Source organism: Panicum hallii, chromosome 5 (genome assembly GCF_002211085.1).
Source record: "Panicum hallii strain FIL2 chromosome 5, PHallii_v3.1, whole genome shotgun sequence".
NCBI classification, from domain to species: domain Eukaryota; kingdom Viridiplantae; phylum Streptophyta; class Magnoliopsida; order Poales; family Poaceae; genus Panicum; species Panicum hallii.
The window spans coordinates 11371195-11385836 of record NC_038046.1 but is presented as its reverse complement, the minus strand read 5'-3'; the positions used below and the strand labels follow the sequence as shown (position 1 = coordinate 11385836).

General features: G+C 47.7%; 3 protein-coding genes across 3 annotated transcripts; 1 reads left to right on the top strand and 2 right to left on the bottom strand.

Moving 5' to 3' along the window:
• Positions 1–4200: 4200 nt before the first annotated feature.
• LOC112895804 (late embryogenesis abundant protein 14-like) lies at positions 4201–5349 on the bottom strand. The gene is made up of 3 exons (XM_025963795.1): positions 5169–5349; positions 4609–5082; positions 4201–4511 (listed from the first exon to the last, which is right to left on the bottom strand). The coding sequence occupies exons 1-3, from the start codon at positions 5226–5228 to the stop codon at positions 4335–4337; spliced, it is 711 nt and encodes a 236-aa protein (XP_025819580.1). The 5' UTR covers positions 5229–5349; the 3' UTR covers positions 4201–4334.
• Positions 5350–6253: 904 nt separating this feature from the next.
• On the bottom strand, positions 6254–11571 carry LOC112895806 (protein PLASTID TRANSCRIPTIONALLY ACTIVE 7). Its single transcript, XM_025963798.1, has 4 exons — positions 11365–11571; positions 11155–11259; positions 10295–10647; positions 6254–6823 (listed from the first exon to the last, which is right to left on the bottom strand). The coding sequence occupies exons 1-3, from the start codon at positions 11497–11499 to the stop codon at positions 10315–10317; spliced, it is 573 nt and encodes a 190-aa protein (XP_025819583.1). The 5' UTR covers positions 11500–11571; the 3' UTR covers positions 6254–6823; positions 10295–10314.
• A 142-nt stretch (positions 11572–11713) lies between these two features.
• On the top strand, positions 11714–14642 carry LOC112895809. Its single transcript, XM_025963801.1, has 3 exons — positions 11714–11908; positions 13731–13813; positions 14290–14642. The coding sequence occupies exons 1-3, from the start codon at positions 11830–11832 to the stop codon at positions 14317–14319; spliced, it is 192 nt and encodes a 63-aa protein (XP_025819586.1). The 5' UTR covers positions 11714–11829; the 3' UTR covers positions 14320–14642.

Sequence of the window (14642 nt, the reverse complement as noted above, 5' to 3'; positions counted from 1 at the left end):
GTTAAAATTTCGAGCGCATAGGGTCCCGTTTACAAAAAGCATCAAGACCTCCTCCTCGCGTTCTTGCGTGCGTGACGATGCGAGGCTCAGGCTTTGACTCCAGGATCCCTTTTTCCATTCTTTGTCGTTGCATCGAACGGAATCAAACCCGTTGCCCAGGCACCTTCTTTCTGCTTGTTGATCTCACGCACGCCAAGTACGCACGGGCGGCGGCCGGCGCCGGCGGCCATCCACGCACGGCGTGCACCAGTAGCTAGGTCGAACGAACGGCCACGAAAAATGTTGCAGCGTTCCTGCTGGTCATCCGATCCACGTCCGCGCGTCATGGAATAGAGCGTGCACGACTTCGGGCTCGTACTCGCACGCAGCACCACCCACCCATACCCGCAGCGACGGAACGCCACGAGATCGTGTGCAGATCAGATCAAACGGCTGGCAAACCGGAAGCGTCACGCCGGCGGCAGGGCCGGGCGCCTGTGCTGTGCAGCCTGCCTGTCATCCAGTGGCAGGAACCAGCAGGGGGTTAGCAGCGGCCCGGTGCAATGCAAGTACAGAAAGGAGGGGGTTTCTCAGAAAATAGCCATGTACTTGCTCATAAAGCAGGGACTGCGGTGGTGAATTTTCAACAGTGCAGGGAGTTTTCTGGCATGAAAGGCCGTCCCGGCTATATAAGCCTTCCTCCCCTGCCGAGCAGGCACCACCACCAACTTCCTCTGTGCTGCTCTCCCAACAAACCAGCGCACCCATGGCGTCCTTGGTCGCTCGCGCCGCCGCCGCCTCCCTTCCGTCCGGCCGTGCTCGCCGCCTCGGCTCCGGGAGGCTGCCTCTGGCGCCGGCTCTCCCCGGCCACGGCGCGCTCGTGCTCGCCGGCCGGAGGGTCGGAGCAGGCCACGGCGGGGTGCTCGCGGTGCAGTTCATGGTTAGTCCCTTGGTTTTTGCGGTGTTTTCTGGGCCGGGTCGGTGTGTGTGGCTGGGTTCTATCTCTTGGTCTTCCATCCATCTCCTCTTCGTTTCTTCTTCGTTCGTGTTGCTCCTGCTCATGCTTTCGATCGAGAGATGGCGCTTGTATGTGTGTGCCGCCTCATGGCAGGGGACTAGCGAGAGGCTACCTCGCAAACGACGCGCGGAGGGATGCGTTTTTTTGTTCTTTCGTTCTTGATTTCTAGATCCCTTTTTCACCTGCATTCTCTTATTCTGTTGCTCGATCGGCACTCAGCCCTTCGTTACGGGGACTAAAGCGATTCCTGCTTCTCTTCTAGCTATTTTTTCTTGATGGACGAAATGGCAGGACTCTTCCCTTTCTGCTTGATTTTTCCCGGTTTTCTCTGCGAGAAGGGTGACGCTCGCGTGCACGACGCACCGTACCCACCTAGATCAGTAGTTTATTGTTGCAAAGATTTTCTGGGGTTTTCATTTCTGTTTCCAGTGTACTCTTCCGCTTCTTCTCTCTCTTTTTTTTCAACTTGTTCTTAATGAAAACTGTGTAAATAATTCCTGCTTTTTTCACTGGCAACTTCTGCCGGTCTCTGTTCATCTTCCTTTTGCCAATCCAGTCGATCTCCTCCATACGATAGGGGAGGGAGCGTTTTGGTCTACCTCTTCTCATTCTCTCTCACCAGGTTGCTTCTTCTTTTTTCTCCCTTTTGCTTTGCAAGGCCCCGGCCCTGGCCAGAAATGTCAAGCTTGCGTGCCGTCCTCCTGGCATCTATCCCAAGACTGTGATCAATGACGACGAGGACGATGTAAGTTTAAGCGCAAGTGTTTTCGTTTCGTTCCGCTTCGGTTCAGTCGGATTTGTTCCTTTCTCCCCTGTAATAATCGGATTGGGTTCTCTGGTGCCTCTTGCAGGAGTTCGAGAGGGTCTACATCGAGTTCATTCAGAAGGTTGAGAGGCTGCATGCCAGTGGCGAGCTACTGATCGGTCTGCCTCTTCCCCCGGCTGCCGTTTCCGAGGAGGAGAAGGCGGTGCAGGAGAAGCTCAAGGAGATCGCAGAGGGATGCATCGGCCTCCACGCTGACGCGATGCGCCGCCTCCGCCTCAAGGAAAGGCTCCGGATGTACCCGGTGAGGTTCCTTGATCCTGTGACCTTTTGCTTCGTTTCTGTTCTTGCCACACACCACCTATCTCTTGCTCTCTCGGCAATCCTCTGACCGCTTGTACGTGTTGCGTGCAGATCTTTTGGGCCGTGTTCTTGTCATTCGCGACAGTAGCAGCGGCTGCGAAGGAGGGGCGTTGCAGCTGGGGGCTGGCGTGGGCGATCGCCGACAGCCTGGACGCCCTTCGCCGGATGGTGTCCCGCGGATGCGACGCCCCTCTCCGCCTCCCCTGGGTGATGCGCGTCCCCGTTGTCGACGCGGAGCGGCACCTCCCACCAGCTCACTTCTGGGGGGCGCTGATCAAGATCGCCGATGCCGCCGACCCCGACTGCAAGTTCACCGCCATCGACAGCTGCGAGGCAAGTGCCCCCTTCCTTTCTTGCGCCACTGCGTGTGCTGATGAGATAGTGGTGGATGTATTTAATTTGGGGGAAGGAACTGATCGATGATCCATGTGTTTCCCTCTCGGATGCTTGAACAGGAGGCGATGCTCGCGCTGCTCGGGCGCCTCTACACTGCCACCAAGTACGACGTCGACGCCATGATCTCCGTTGCTCCTCGTGCTTAGGTTCGCCATGCCATCGGGCTTGTGTTTGTCGTTGGGACCGGTGTTGATCGGCCTTTCTATCTCGGTTTCTACTCCTACTTTGGTGCCGTTCTGGTAGCTGTTAGCTTAGTAGTAGTGTTTTGCAATGTGTCTCGTAGGCTGTCGTTTAGAGTCTACTATCCAGGCCGCGTGCGTGTTACGTGCTGTTGGTCCATCGGCTCATCTATCTGTCGTACTACTGGCGAATTCGACCCTTGGTAAAGCAGACTGCTTATGTTTGTTTCATTGCTTACTGTGTTGCCCACTGCTGGATTATCAGTCATATCATTTCTGAAATCAGTGCTACGATGCTATCATATCCTTCTGTTTTTGTGCAATGCCTGTGTCAATTTATTTTATCTGAGATGGTTTCTTCTTATGCTTGCAACTGCAAAAGGTGAACCTGCGGATCTGCATTCCGTCTGTGAATCGTAGTATTTCCCTGTATGCTCTGGAATCAGCATTCAGTCATACCATTTCTGAAACCAGTGTCATCAAATCCTTCAGTTTTTTTTTCTGGAATGTCTGTCTATTCATCTGAGATGTTTTCTTTTTCTTTTTCTGAAACCAGTGTCATCAAATCCGTCTGTGAATCATAGCAGTTCCTGGTCTGATCCATTCTGCCACGAGGTAGTCCGTCCCGTGTAGCGGTGGAACTTCGTCAGGGGCCTCGTGCCTCCCCTTGTTCTGACGAGAGGCAATGGCAAACTAAACGGAAAAACTAGACTAGAGCACAGCGCTCGCTTGTTTCCTCAATAAGAGATCCTAGTTTGCTTAACTGCCCAGTTGTGCATGTGGTACATCCTGCAGTTGTAGGGAGTTGAGGTTCTCAGTGATTGCTGTCATTGCTGATCCGAGTATCTGGTATGCAAGGAGTATATTTTCAGAGATTGCTTAGCACTGTTGGTCTGAATAGCCAGTTTGCATGGATTATATGTTAAGTGATGCTCGCTTGTCATTGTTGTTCATACATGGCTGTTTGCGAGGATTTATTTGCAGTGGTCTCTTGTCATTGTTAGTCTGAAATTCTGAATATCTGCAAGGATTACTGAACACCTGCCTCTTGCCACTGTTAGTCAGAATATCTGCAAGTTCTCCTGGCCGGCCACCACGGTAGTTTCATGCTTTAGCTTCGATTGTGCTGACATTTCTTTCGGACTTGGTAAGGAGTGTATCTGAGACTCCGAGTGACATGTCGTCTTGTTCTTACAGTTGTTGTTTATTTTTCGTCTGTGCGTGCTCATTTGTGTTTTAGTTGAACTGAGCATTCGATTCGCTTTGTGTTGCGCCGTGATACAATGCAAAGCACAATCGAGCTAGCAGAATCAGAGTCAGGGATCAAGCGCAAACATTGCTAAACCGAAACAAAACACCAGCTTTGCAACTTTTATTAGACCATGAAACGAAAAGACAAGAGGCGTCCGGTTAGACAATGTCCCCTACATCACCTCCGTTCTAATTTAAGAAAAAAAAGTTACAAACCTCCACATAACCAGGGAGGCAAACACAGGATGAAATCAAAGCAAAGTGAAACGCACACGTAGATACGTGCGTAACTGAAAGTCTGAAACTGTGAACCTAAACAAGATACAGTTTGGCAGCAGCACGGTTGCTACCAGAAGCAGCAGCGCAGGAGCATCTCCATCCTCGATTAGTAGTCCCTGCCAGGCTTGTAGGTACTGGTGTCCTTGCCGGAATTGGTGGTGGTGCCGTCGTCGTTCTCTCCGGCCATCCCGAGCGAGTTCATCACGGCGTCCTTGGCCCCCACGGCAGTGTTCACCACCTTGTCCTTGGCCCCCGCCGCCGTGTTCATCACCGTCTCCCCTGCCTGCACAGCCGAATCAATACACTTCAGAACGCACGCACAATGCACTAGTTTTGTTTCGAACGGTTCCGGCGAATCGTCAGCGCGTGTGCTCTGTCACCTGCTGCAGGAGGGAGCCGGTCTTGTCCTTGCCGGCCACCACGGTCTCCTTGGCGTACTGCGCGGCGCCGGCCGCCTTCTGCTTGGCGACCTCGGCCGTCTGCGAGATGTAACTCCCGGTCTGCTGCGCGCCGTCGCGGGCGCGGTCCCCGGCGGCGCCGGCCGCCTCGGACGCCTTGTCCTTGGCCTCGCAGGCCTTGTCCCTGGTGGCCTCCGCGGCGACGCGGCCCTTGCCCGCGGCGCGGCCCGCGGCGTCGGAGGCCCCGTCCTTGGCCTGGTAGGCCTCGTCCCTGGTCGCCTCCTTGGCGTCGTGGCCCATCCCCATGGTGCGGTCCGCGGCCTCGCGCGCCTTGTCCCTGGTGGCCTCCCTGGCATCGTGGCCCCTGCCCATGGCGCGGTCGGCGGCGCCGGACGCCTTGGACTTAGCCTCCCGCCCTTTCTCCTGCGCCGCGCCCATCACCTGCCCCGCCTTCTCCTGCAATGCCAAGCAAGAGAACGCCGTGAGTCTCTCGAGCAGATCTAAAGAATCGTGGAGCAGACAGCAAGGTGCGCGAAGCTCACCTCGGCACGGGCCTTGGTCTCGCCGGCGTGGTAGCTAGCCTGCTCCTGACGAGAAGCCATCGCGAGCTGGAACCAAAAGCTAGTAGAAGCTAGACTGGTGGATCGAACGAAACTGTGATCTCGCCTTGCTAAGCTCGAAGAACGCTTCAAGACTATCAGTGGAAGGCTTTTGTTAGCTTGCTGCTGTGTGTGTCTGTGTGACGAGCTGCTTTGGGTTCGGCAACATTTTATACGCTGGAGCGGCGAAGCAGAGGCCGGGGGTACGTGTCCTGCATGGGCAAGCACTGGGTGCCACGTCGAGAGGACACGCGTTGCCACCGCGGGGGCTCTCCAGGTGTCCGCTTCCGGCTGGCGAGGCGCGATACGCGAGCGGGATACAGAAAAACTCCACGACCAGGGATGATGCGCGTCGGACCCAAATGGAAAGGGCGACGCGGCGGGGAGGGCTCGGGACTCGAGGTGGGTGCACGTGATCCGCGCCTTCCGCCCTTCCCAGCTCGGCGGGAGGCAGCGGCGGCTTCCCCTCCGGATGCGGTCGGCTCTCGGCTGTGCTACATGCGGCTGTGGGTTCGCCACGTCGAGCCCTTCCCGCTGGGTTCCGCGCCGGTGCCCGTGCCGCCGCCGTCCTGCCGTGGTGACCTGCCTTATTGGGCTCTTTCTGCTTTGGGTCACTGACGCGTGGGTCCGGGACCACGCGTCAATGACCAGGCAGCGCGTCAGGGAAGCTCCGTTCTCCTATGCACGAGACGGGCTGACACCTGACGGCACGGATCTCCCTCCGCTCCCCCGTATTTGAACACGCAAGCGCCGCGGTCTGGAAGGAAGAATGATCATTCTGCCGCTGCCGGCATCTCATGGCCTGCAGAAGCGCCGCGGATCTTCCCTTTTCTTGAGCAGAAACGGCTGCCGGCATCTCATGGCCTGCATTACCTGATCCGTGTTTCCCTCCAGGCGATCGATGAGAAACAGCAATTCTCCTTCTCAAAAAAAGAAACAGCAACTCCGATTCCGGTACCACCGGCTCCACGCCCGAATAGAGTCATGCAACGGCAGATGCTCGGAACTTTTCCACGACACAACAGGAGTACACCAAACCCTTTACTCGATCGGCTATCAACAGTTAGGACATGCTTGTTTCATAAAGGGGAAGCAAACCTTCACTGCATCCGTTCCTAGTTCCTACGTCCAGCTCGAAGCAGCAGTCCAAGGCGAATCCACTGAGAGAGCGTTACAACATGTCATGGGAGATTGGGAGGAACAACAACAACAACCGGACCTAATGGACCCTATGGTTTCATCGAATCCTGATGAGTAACGCCGAGCAGCCCAGCTTTCGCGTTGTTCGGCACTGCAGATCATCATTCTGCTTGCTGAAGCAGTATGTATGGCCTCCTGTCAGCACCGAAGAAACAGGTACAGCCGCCCAAACAGAAAGGCTTCGGTGCCTTCACTTCACAATAAGCCTAGAGATGTTCTTGTGATGCTTCAGAGATCTGGCATCTTAATTAATTTAAGTTTTTCTGAGCATTTGATTGCGAAATATATATCAGAGAATTCTTGGTTTATCCCCACTGCGTAGTGTACACAGCATGACCAAGCCCTCCCAGAACACGCTTCCCTCTGGAAAAGAGGCTCCCAGCTTGTGCTTGCCGATCCTGCACATGCATAAATGTAATGGCGACAGATTAGAAGCCATAAGCATGGTCGATGCATTAGGATGTAGCTTTGCTCCACTCCACCCAGTGATTTCTAGTAAACAAAAGAAATCCCAATATAGAATACCACAAAGACAGCGTTAACAGCGACATACGGATATCCTCCAATCTCAGTATCTCACTATCAGGAATACAGGAGATAGAGAAAGTCAAGCACCATCAGGGAACTGCCTGAAGGCAACAAAAGCTATAAACTGCTTTTCACAGCCTGAGCTGCATGAACTACAAGTTTGCATCTCACAGAAAGTCTAAAACTAAAAAGTATCATCTAAAACCAAAAGGTGTTCTAGTTAGAACTGACAGCCCAAATCAGATAATCTTACTCTATTCAGAAGTTGGTTTGCAACTAAAAGTTGCTATGGACTTCAGAAACACATTTTGCCCAAAACAAATTGTGTAACAAACATATAGGAAAGAAAATTACCTCAATGCTCAAAAGAAGGCTTCTGCATTTAACAACAAACAAGTAACCACTGATAGTGTTTCTGATTGTTCTAATCTAATTAAAGCTATCCCATGCTTAAGAAGAATTGTAACTCCTCTTGTATGAAACAACTGTGCACCACTAAGCATACAAGAAGCATGTTGGTCATGCACCGCATCCCTCCTAACCTGTTTGGAGTTTATTATCTTCCTAATTAAATAGCTGTGGTCAGGTACAAAAGTGTTGGTCAACGTCTAACCCTATAGTTTGAGATGGACCTTGTCTCAAGTGGCTACTTGATCATCTTCATGCAGTCTAAGTCTAATACTTCCACGGCCACGTGTGCATCCTCGCGTACATAACACCAATGATGATATGATATGATGCTCAAATTTTCAGGTCATGATTCAGCCTCTTTACATGTGCAGGCATGTTGTTCACAAAAGACCTTTGTACGTGGTGTCACACACCAAGACAGCAAGGTAGTGGGGTTTCCAATTTCTAGAAACCAGCTGCACCTGGGGCTGTGAACAACTAGTGGCTAGTCTAAAGTAAAGCAGTGACTCTGATTTGGTCTCCTGTAGCATGCATTTTACTTTCACAAAATCTTGCTAGTGAACAAATAGATGGTCAACTGAGCAGAGGTGCTCGCTGCCTAGGATGACATAATGAGCGGCCAACAACACACCTGCATGTTGGTCGTGATCTTCCTAATTTGCACATCTGGGGGAACAGTGGATATATGCGTGGTTAGGTCATAAAATCTCCCATAAAAAGGAGGTGTATGTGGTATGTAGCAGAAAGACAACCTAGACGTATAACAAGACAAATCCACAGAATATGTATGTGCATATGTCAATGCTATGAATAGCGCTTGATAGGGAAGATCTCAAACAGGACCCCCCATAACACAATTAAGTAATTCTTTTCTTTGATGGAGGATTTTTTTTCTTAGGGTCGAAGGGCGTTATTGGGGGGTACTATTGCACTTGCACTTGCAGTTCCCTCCATTTCCATTATGTGCCCTCACTCCACTATCCTCTTACACACTGTGGCATAGCAGTCAGTGTGCACTCACTCCACATACAGTTCCTGATCCTTTAGTCATGCATTTACCATGCAATAGTGGGTGCACTGTATACTTTTTTGGTTATTTGATGCATTTAATCCTTAAAACAGATGCTCTGATTTTATTCTAGTATAGCAGCATTTTGGTTCTTTGATATATTTTCGCTCTTAAAATGGATGCTCTGATTTTATACTGGTATCACAATTTTTTGGCCATTTGATAATTGATACAATTTTGACTCATTAATGAATGTGCTGATTGTATAGTATTTAAAGTTTTCAACTACTAAAAATTATGACTCGATATGATCCTGACAACATGCACAGAATCATGCCATTACAATTACTAGGGACCTGCTGTGTAATCATTGCACATCATCATCGTTATGTAAAATACTTTTTGCTCATGAAACAATAATGGTCTATTAGAAGTTAATCTAATCATGAATTCATGGCCAAATAATTCCAAGCATGTATGTAACTCCAAGATTAAGGTGTCATTTCATAATCTGGTACAAATTAGAAGTATAGAATACAAAAGGCACAGAAAGTGTATCAACTACTAAAACAGGATGGGTTGTAGTTTACTTTGGCCTTAGTACTAGATGGCAGTACAACTTATAAAGTAGCTTCGGACAAATGTAGTTGACCTCGTGCCATGGGATATTGTGTTTCATCATAACCCTGTGGAGCAATCATTACAAGTAGACCATATCTAAAGTTACAAGTTCTTTCCTTTCTAGCTGGCTGACCCAGCATCCATGTATAAAAGAGGCAAAGGTCTAGTAGCTCCTCCCAAGGAATTCTCCTAAGGCAAGAACATACTAGTAGAAGAGAACAATATGCCTAAACACACTTTTGCACTCAGCGTCATCCTTTTAATTTTTCTCTTCAATGCATCTGCAGGTACTCTTGAGTCTGTGCACTATACTAACTGCTAAACCATTGATTATATATCTGAACATGTTCTCTTGTCCTAATGCAGGCCAAACCATAGTGGTTGGAAATGATAATGCTGTTACTGCAAGGTTGATAATGGTCTGTCAATTGTCCCCCTCTGTTATTATTTAAGTTTGAGATGTGGAGTAGTTGTTTGTGTTCCGAAACTCTTGATTTTTTTCACCATTGCTATACATAATCATGCTCGAAACAGCCATATAACGATATCTCATAAACTGGTAGTAATGATGTGGCCTGCTGAACCCAAAAATCATGTCAACAAATATCAGAATTGTTACTTTTAGGTTTCTTTTTTCATTAGCTTAATCCACATATGCTTTTATCTTCTAATTGCAGGGCCACATCAGAAAGATTCTTACAGAGGTTCAGGATTATGATTATGGAGGGGCAAACTCTAGGCATGATCCTCGAAGAAGGCCTGGGATTGGGGGCAGGAATGGCTAGACCACTAAGCTCCTTATTACATTATCTGCATATGATCATGCGAAGATGCTACTACATGAATGGGGTTATATGAGGGGCAGTAGCCTCTTACTGCAGCTAACCTACTACATAAATATTTGAATCCCTGTTGTGTGTATTTTAGATATCCAATTAGATCAATGAGCCATATACATATTCTTATCTGATAAACACTCTAGAAGGATGAAGTTGAGACTAGCTCGTATTAAATGGAACCTATGAGTACTTTTTTTGGATACCCAACTTTGTGTGCTGCTAAAGCATACGTGAGGCAGTGGATAATCTATGAGCCATTTTATGAGGTGAAAGTGTAGCATTGTATTTTTGAGTTCTTTCGGTTTTCTTCAAATTTTGACTAAAATTGACTGCCTCACTCTGGCATGTTAATTGCCAGCAAACTCATCACAGGTACAGCTGATGAAACAGACAGACTGAAAAGGAAAGAAAAAACTGTACAAAAATAAAAAAGCTGGTAGTAAATTATCAAATGTACTTACCAAATAGCATGTAATCTTACTCAGTGTCCCTCCTCTTTAATGAAATAAGGACCGGGCTTGATAGGGTAAGGATAAAGATAACCCTCTGGCCGAGAAAACCCAGCTTCGTTCATGCGGTCACTGAGGACATGCAGTATAGGTTTCTTCAACCCATATTCATGCCTGTTCTTCTCAAGATAGGCATTAGCTTCTTCAGCCACCTCCATGGTGAAAGCAAATCTATTCTCTTGAGATAACATCAGCTGATTAATGTCCAAGCATACGATCTTCCCATTCTCCCTTACTTTTCTCACCTTCTCTTCTAAGAAAGGGATACGATCCAACTTGTAACGCAACATGTCATCATCTTTGGTCTGAAAGGATATACATATTTAAGTATCAATGGATACAGGAAGGTCAGAAAACATTGCAAATTCAAAAACTCCCAAGCACATAACTGAAAACAGATGTGTCTGCTACAAAAAATCACATTACATTTTGAATTCTATTTTTTGCACAAACAAGTATAGCACGCCATACTAGTGCCTGCTTAACAACTTAACTGAACCAATTGAGGAATAGGGGCTGCATGGTTAATGATAAGAGCCTACTGATGATCGTGGAACTACAGCACCGATGTGCATCAGACATATTAGATGACATAACTGCCCCATCCCTAGTTGTGAAGCAAAATATAGTGCCACAGTCTACAGAGAATGACGCCCTTCTAATCTTGTACACATTACAGCCAGGACAGGGGTATTTAAGAAATTCAACAGGAACTTATCTTTCCATAGCATCCTAATTGGCTACCATACCGAGTGAAACAATCACGAAAGGAACGGAAAGAGATTCCGCCGTTATTTGGTTGCTGCACGTACCAATTTCCGACGACGCCACACTCGCCGCCCGCTGCTGGCCCGCCCGTCCCCGCCTGCACCTCCGCCTCCACTGCTACTCCCTGAGTCGCCAGTGCTCTTCTTCTTCTGCGAGAGAATCGAACAGAACAGAATACGGACAAGTGTGTGTGAATTGGGGGAGGATTGGGAGGAGAAATAAAGAGAGGGAGGTTTGCACAGTTGTGCGTCCACCTGGGCTCTCATGGAGATGGTGACGCCGCTGCGGCCGACCCTACCGCCTTCTCGCGCGGTGGAGGGGAAGCCTGCGGCCATGTGGCCGACGCGGTGGTGGGAAACGACGGCAAAGGAAGCCATTGCCATAGCCATTTTGCAGCGGGGGTCGCCGAGACGGTGGAGTCCCTCACCTCATCCGGTCCCCGAGCCGTTGGCGTTGGTGGCTACTAGGCTGGAAGACGGAACGGATCCGTTGGCCCAAAAGTGATGAGAGCGCGAGTTTCTGCTTGGGTCGGCCCAAAGTCCTCGCTGGGATCATGGGCCGGACACCCGCACTGGGAAATGGGCTACCAAACAGCCAGGGGTCGTGTCGGATTGACGACGACGGAAGTGAAGTCGCAGGCGATCCCCATTCCCATCCGGCCGGCCATCCCCATCGCATCGGCGGCGGCGGCGAAGAAGAGAAGCACCACAGCAGCAGCGATGGGCGTGATGGGGAGGCTCAGGATCTTCGTGGTGCAGGAGCCGGTCGTCGCCGCCTCCTGCCTCATCGCCGGCTTTGGTACCCTTTGTTCCCAGTCACGCCTTCCGCGCGAATCCTTCAGCCTCTCTCTAGTGTATGCATAATACGGACTGCGACCTGACCTCCCCGATGCAGGTTGCGCTTGTATTTTTGTACCATTCAATTCTAGTCCTTCCTAGAAGCTTCTCGTTAGCTGAGCTCTGGATGTTTCTCGTTATTATGCGTTTGCGAAATGCTGGATTTTCTTGAGTAGCATGAAGCGAGGATCCTTGGATTTGGGTCATGAATACTGACAATAACAGGAAACTTTACTCTGAATTTGAAACTGGAGAGCCAAACATGATGTTCTGCGTTCGTCAGGTTCTTTAGATCACAATGCTTTGGTGGCTCTCAGCGTGGTAGGTGTTCCTACCATGACTACATATGCTGTTGTCAGTGGTGTTTGAAGCATGTTCTTGTTTATGGATTTAGGTACTAGTTGCAACTTTTACTGGTATCATGGTTATACTTATATACAGTACATAAGTGTAGGGAACCACAATTCAATTGATGTGCTCTCCATCGATTTCTTTCAGACGGTTTATGTTTCAGATGAGCATATTACATATCATGACCTTTTGCTTCATCAACTAGCAAGCTGATTCTTCTTCCTTCTTCATACATTGCAGTGCTTTTCCTGTGGCTCTAAGTGTGTTTGGTGATGTAACATGAGTACCTGTGCAGTTGCTAGTGATGGTTGTTGCATGTTATTGTTTATGCATTAGGATCTGGAAAATTATGTGTATCAAGGTTGTGTCAAATATTAGTTTCCTGTACAATTTATAAGTGCAAGGTGACAAAGTCATATTGATGTATTCTCAGATAATTTCTTTCTGATGGTAAATTTTTCAACAGACCAGCCATGCTTCTTTGCTGTCTTAATTGACATGATGCTACTTCTTTCTTTGTCCATCCTAGGAATCTTTTAGCAAAGTTCAGAAATGGAATCTGTTTTTCCTTTAAAGGCTATGACAATTAACTAGTCAAATTTGAATTCGAAGTTATGTTATCCACCACTACCTTTCTTTTAGGCTTACCATGACAGCTTCTGCAACCTTGTTATTTCAGTGCTTTCGTGTTTTAAGTCAATAGACATTCTTATCTTGCATTCTGATGTTTCCCTTCTTCCTCTTATGCTAGTTAACCAGTTTAGAATGCATTTTAAAAAAAATCTGATGATATGGATACACACTTATTTGTTCTAAGATATTTATCAAAGCTACCTTTATTCGGATGAAATGGTCTGAACTGCAAATTGTCCTTCTTAGAGGTCTCGTGCCTCAGGCTTCCTACCTTACACTGAGTACCAGTCTACCATACTCATCTGGTCATTGTCTTGCTTAGAGGTCTTACTCTGCTCCCCACAATGACTGGGTACTGGCAGTCTGGCTCCTGCTTCATTATATATGTCATGTTTGTTTATGCGACAATTAGTGTACTTTGTGGGGGTATGTGATGAGGAACCTGTATATATAATTTCAAAGCAAGTATATGTAAAATTATTGAAGGCTCAATTGGATTAATATTTGGGTACAGTATTTAAAGGCTTGGGGGAGAGTGTATTCTTGATCACTTGGTAGCAATCGAAAGGTATTGTCATGTTTCTGTCCTATAAGACTTTGGAAGATTCAAGTTTTGCGCAAAAAGCTACAGTTAGTTTGTTAGGCAACTTTGGAGTTATTTATTCTGTAAAAAACCTTGAAGGTAGGTCTGTGCATGCGTTGTCACCTGTGACTATGTTTGTTTGATCAGCCAAGTTATCTGTCAAACTGATATATTCAAGGCACTTATGGTTCTTTCGATTTTCTTCCTTTGATTTCAGGTCTTTTTCTTCCAGCCGTTGTCAGGCCCATCTTGGATTCTTTTGAGACTGCCAAACAAGTTCCTCAACCAGCTCTAAATGATGTATGCACCTTTGTCCTATTGAATCTGTCACTTAATATTGATCCAAATCCTTTGAAAATGAAGTATTGTTTTATCTTGATTTACCAAATAATGGCATAAGGCCACCATTCTTTTACTGAGAGCAAGTAGTGTAATACAAGATGTTTCCCAATTTCACCATGTGTCATCAAACATCTTCCTCGGTAGTAACTCTATTGTACCATACCAGTGAAATGTTCATTGACTGGAGCTCTAAGCATGGCAAGCAGCTTAAATTGAATTGCCAATGGTTATCCCCAGGACTTCTTTTTTTGCAAGGAATCTTCAGGACTTAATTCTACGTAACTGCTTTGTTTGTCTGAGTTTAGAATTGGGCCCACTATCATAATTCACATCGTTTCTGTATTTGCTACTGCTTCTAGGCTACCTTGATCTACTTGAGACTGCTAGTTTTTTTTGTTCCAATATTAATGGTTTGCCTTTTACTACTGCTGCAGGTGGTTGCTGGTGGAACAGGCAAGAAATGAGAGTGATTTTATTTTATTTCTTTCCTTTTGTGTGTGTTGGACTTGTGATGTGGAGCAGTGTTGTTTCTTAGTTTTACACCTTGATGATAAGGCTCTTAGACTTTCGCCACGTGCATTGAATACTTCCAGAAGTACAAAGACCAGGACGAGTCCTCCTGTTTGTCGGAATAATGGTTGCAGCTGAAAAATGTTTTTTTTTGGCCCACAGTGGTATGAGAAAATGACAGAAAGAAAATGATGAACATTCTTTGCCCTCTGCATATTGTGATGTTTCGTCTGTTTAGGACAATTTGAGTGAACGGGATGCTTTTGTCCGCTTTGAA

What these genes read in the sequence shown, in the direction of transcription:
- LOC112895806 (XM_025963798.1), bottom strand. Translation starts at nt 11,499, where the DNA reads ATGGCTATGGCAATGGCTTCCTTTGCCGTCGTTTCCCACCACCGCGTC. An exon ending in CCATCTCCATGAGAGCCCAG is followed by an intron (nt 11,260 to 11,364) that starts GTGGACGCACAA and finishes ATTCTCTCGCAG; the next exon opens with AAGAAGAAGAGCACTGGCGA. An exon ending in TGTGGCGTCGTCGGAAATTG is followed by an intron (nt 10,648 to 11,154) that starts GTACGTGCAGCA and finishes ATATCCTTTCAG; the next exon opens with ACCAAAGATGATGACATGTT.
- LOC112895809 (XM_025963801.1), top strand. Translation starts at nt 11,830, where the DNA reads ATGGGCGTGATGGGGAGGCTCAGGATCTTCGTGGTGCAGGAGCCGGTC. An exon ending in CTGCCTCATCGCCGGCTTTG is followed by an intron (nt 11,909 to 13,730) that starts GTACCCTTTGTT and finishes CTTTGATTTCAG; the next exon opens with GTCTTTTTCTTCCAGCCGTT. An exon ending in CTCAACCAGCTCTAAATGAT is followed by an intron (nt 13,814 to 14,289) that starts GTATGCACCTTT and finishes CTACTGCTGCAG; the next exon opens with GTGGTTGCTGGTGGAACAGG.
- LOC112895804 (XM_025963795.1), bottom strand. Translation starts at nt 5,228, where the DNA reads ATGGCTTCTCGTCAGGAGCAGGCTAGCTACCACGCCGGCGAGACCAAG. An exon ending in AGACCAAGGCCCGTGCCGAG is followed by an intron (nt 5,083 to 5,168) that starts GTGAGCTTCGCG and finishes TTGGCATTGCAG; the next exon opens with GAGAAGGCGGGGCAGGTGAT. An exon ending in CCGGCTCCCTCCTGCAGCAG is followed by an intron (nt 4,512 to 4,608) that starts GTGACAGAGCAC and finishes TCGGCTGTGCAG; the next exon opens with GCAGGGGAGACGGTGATGAA.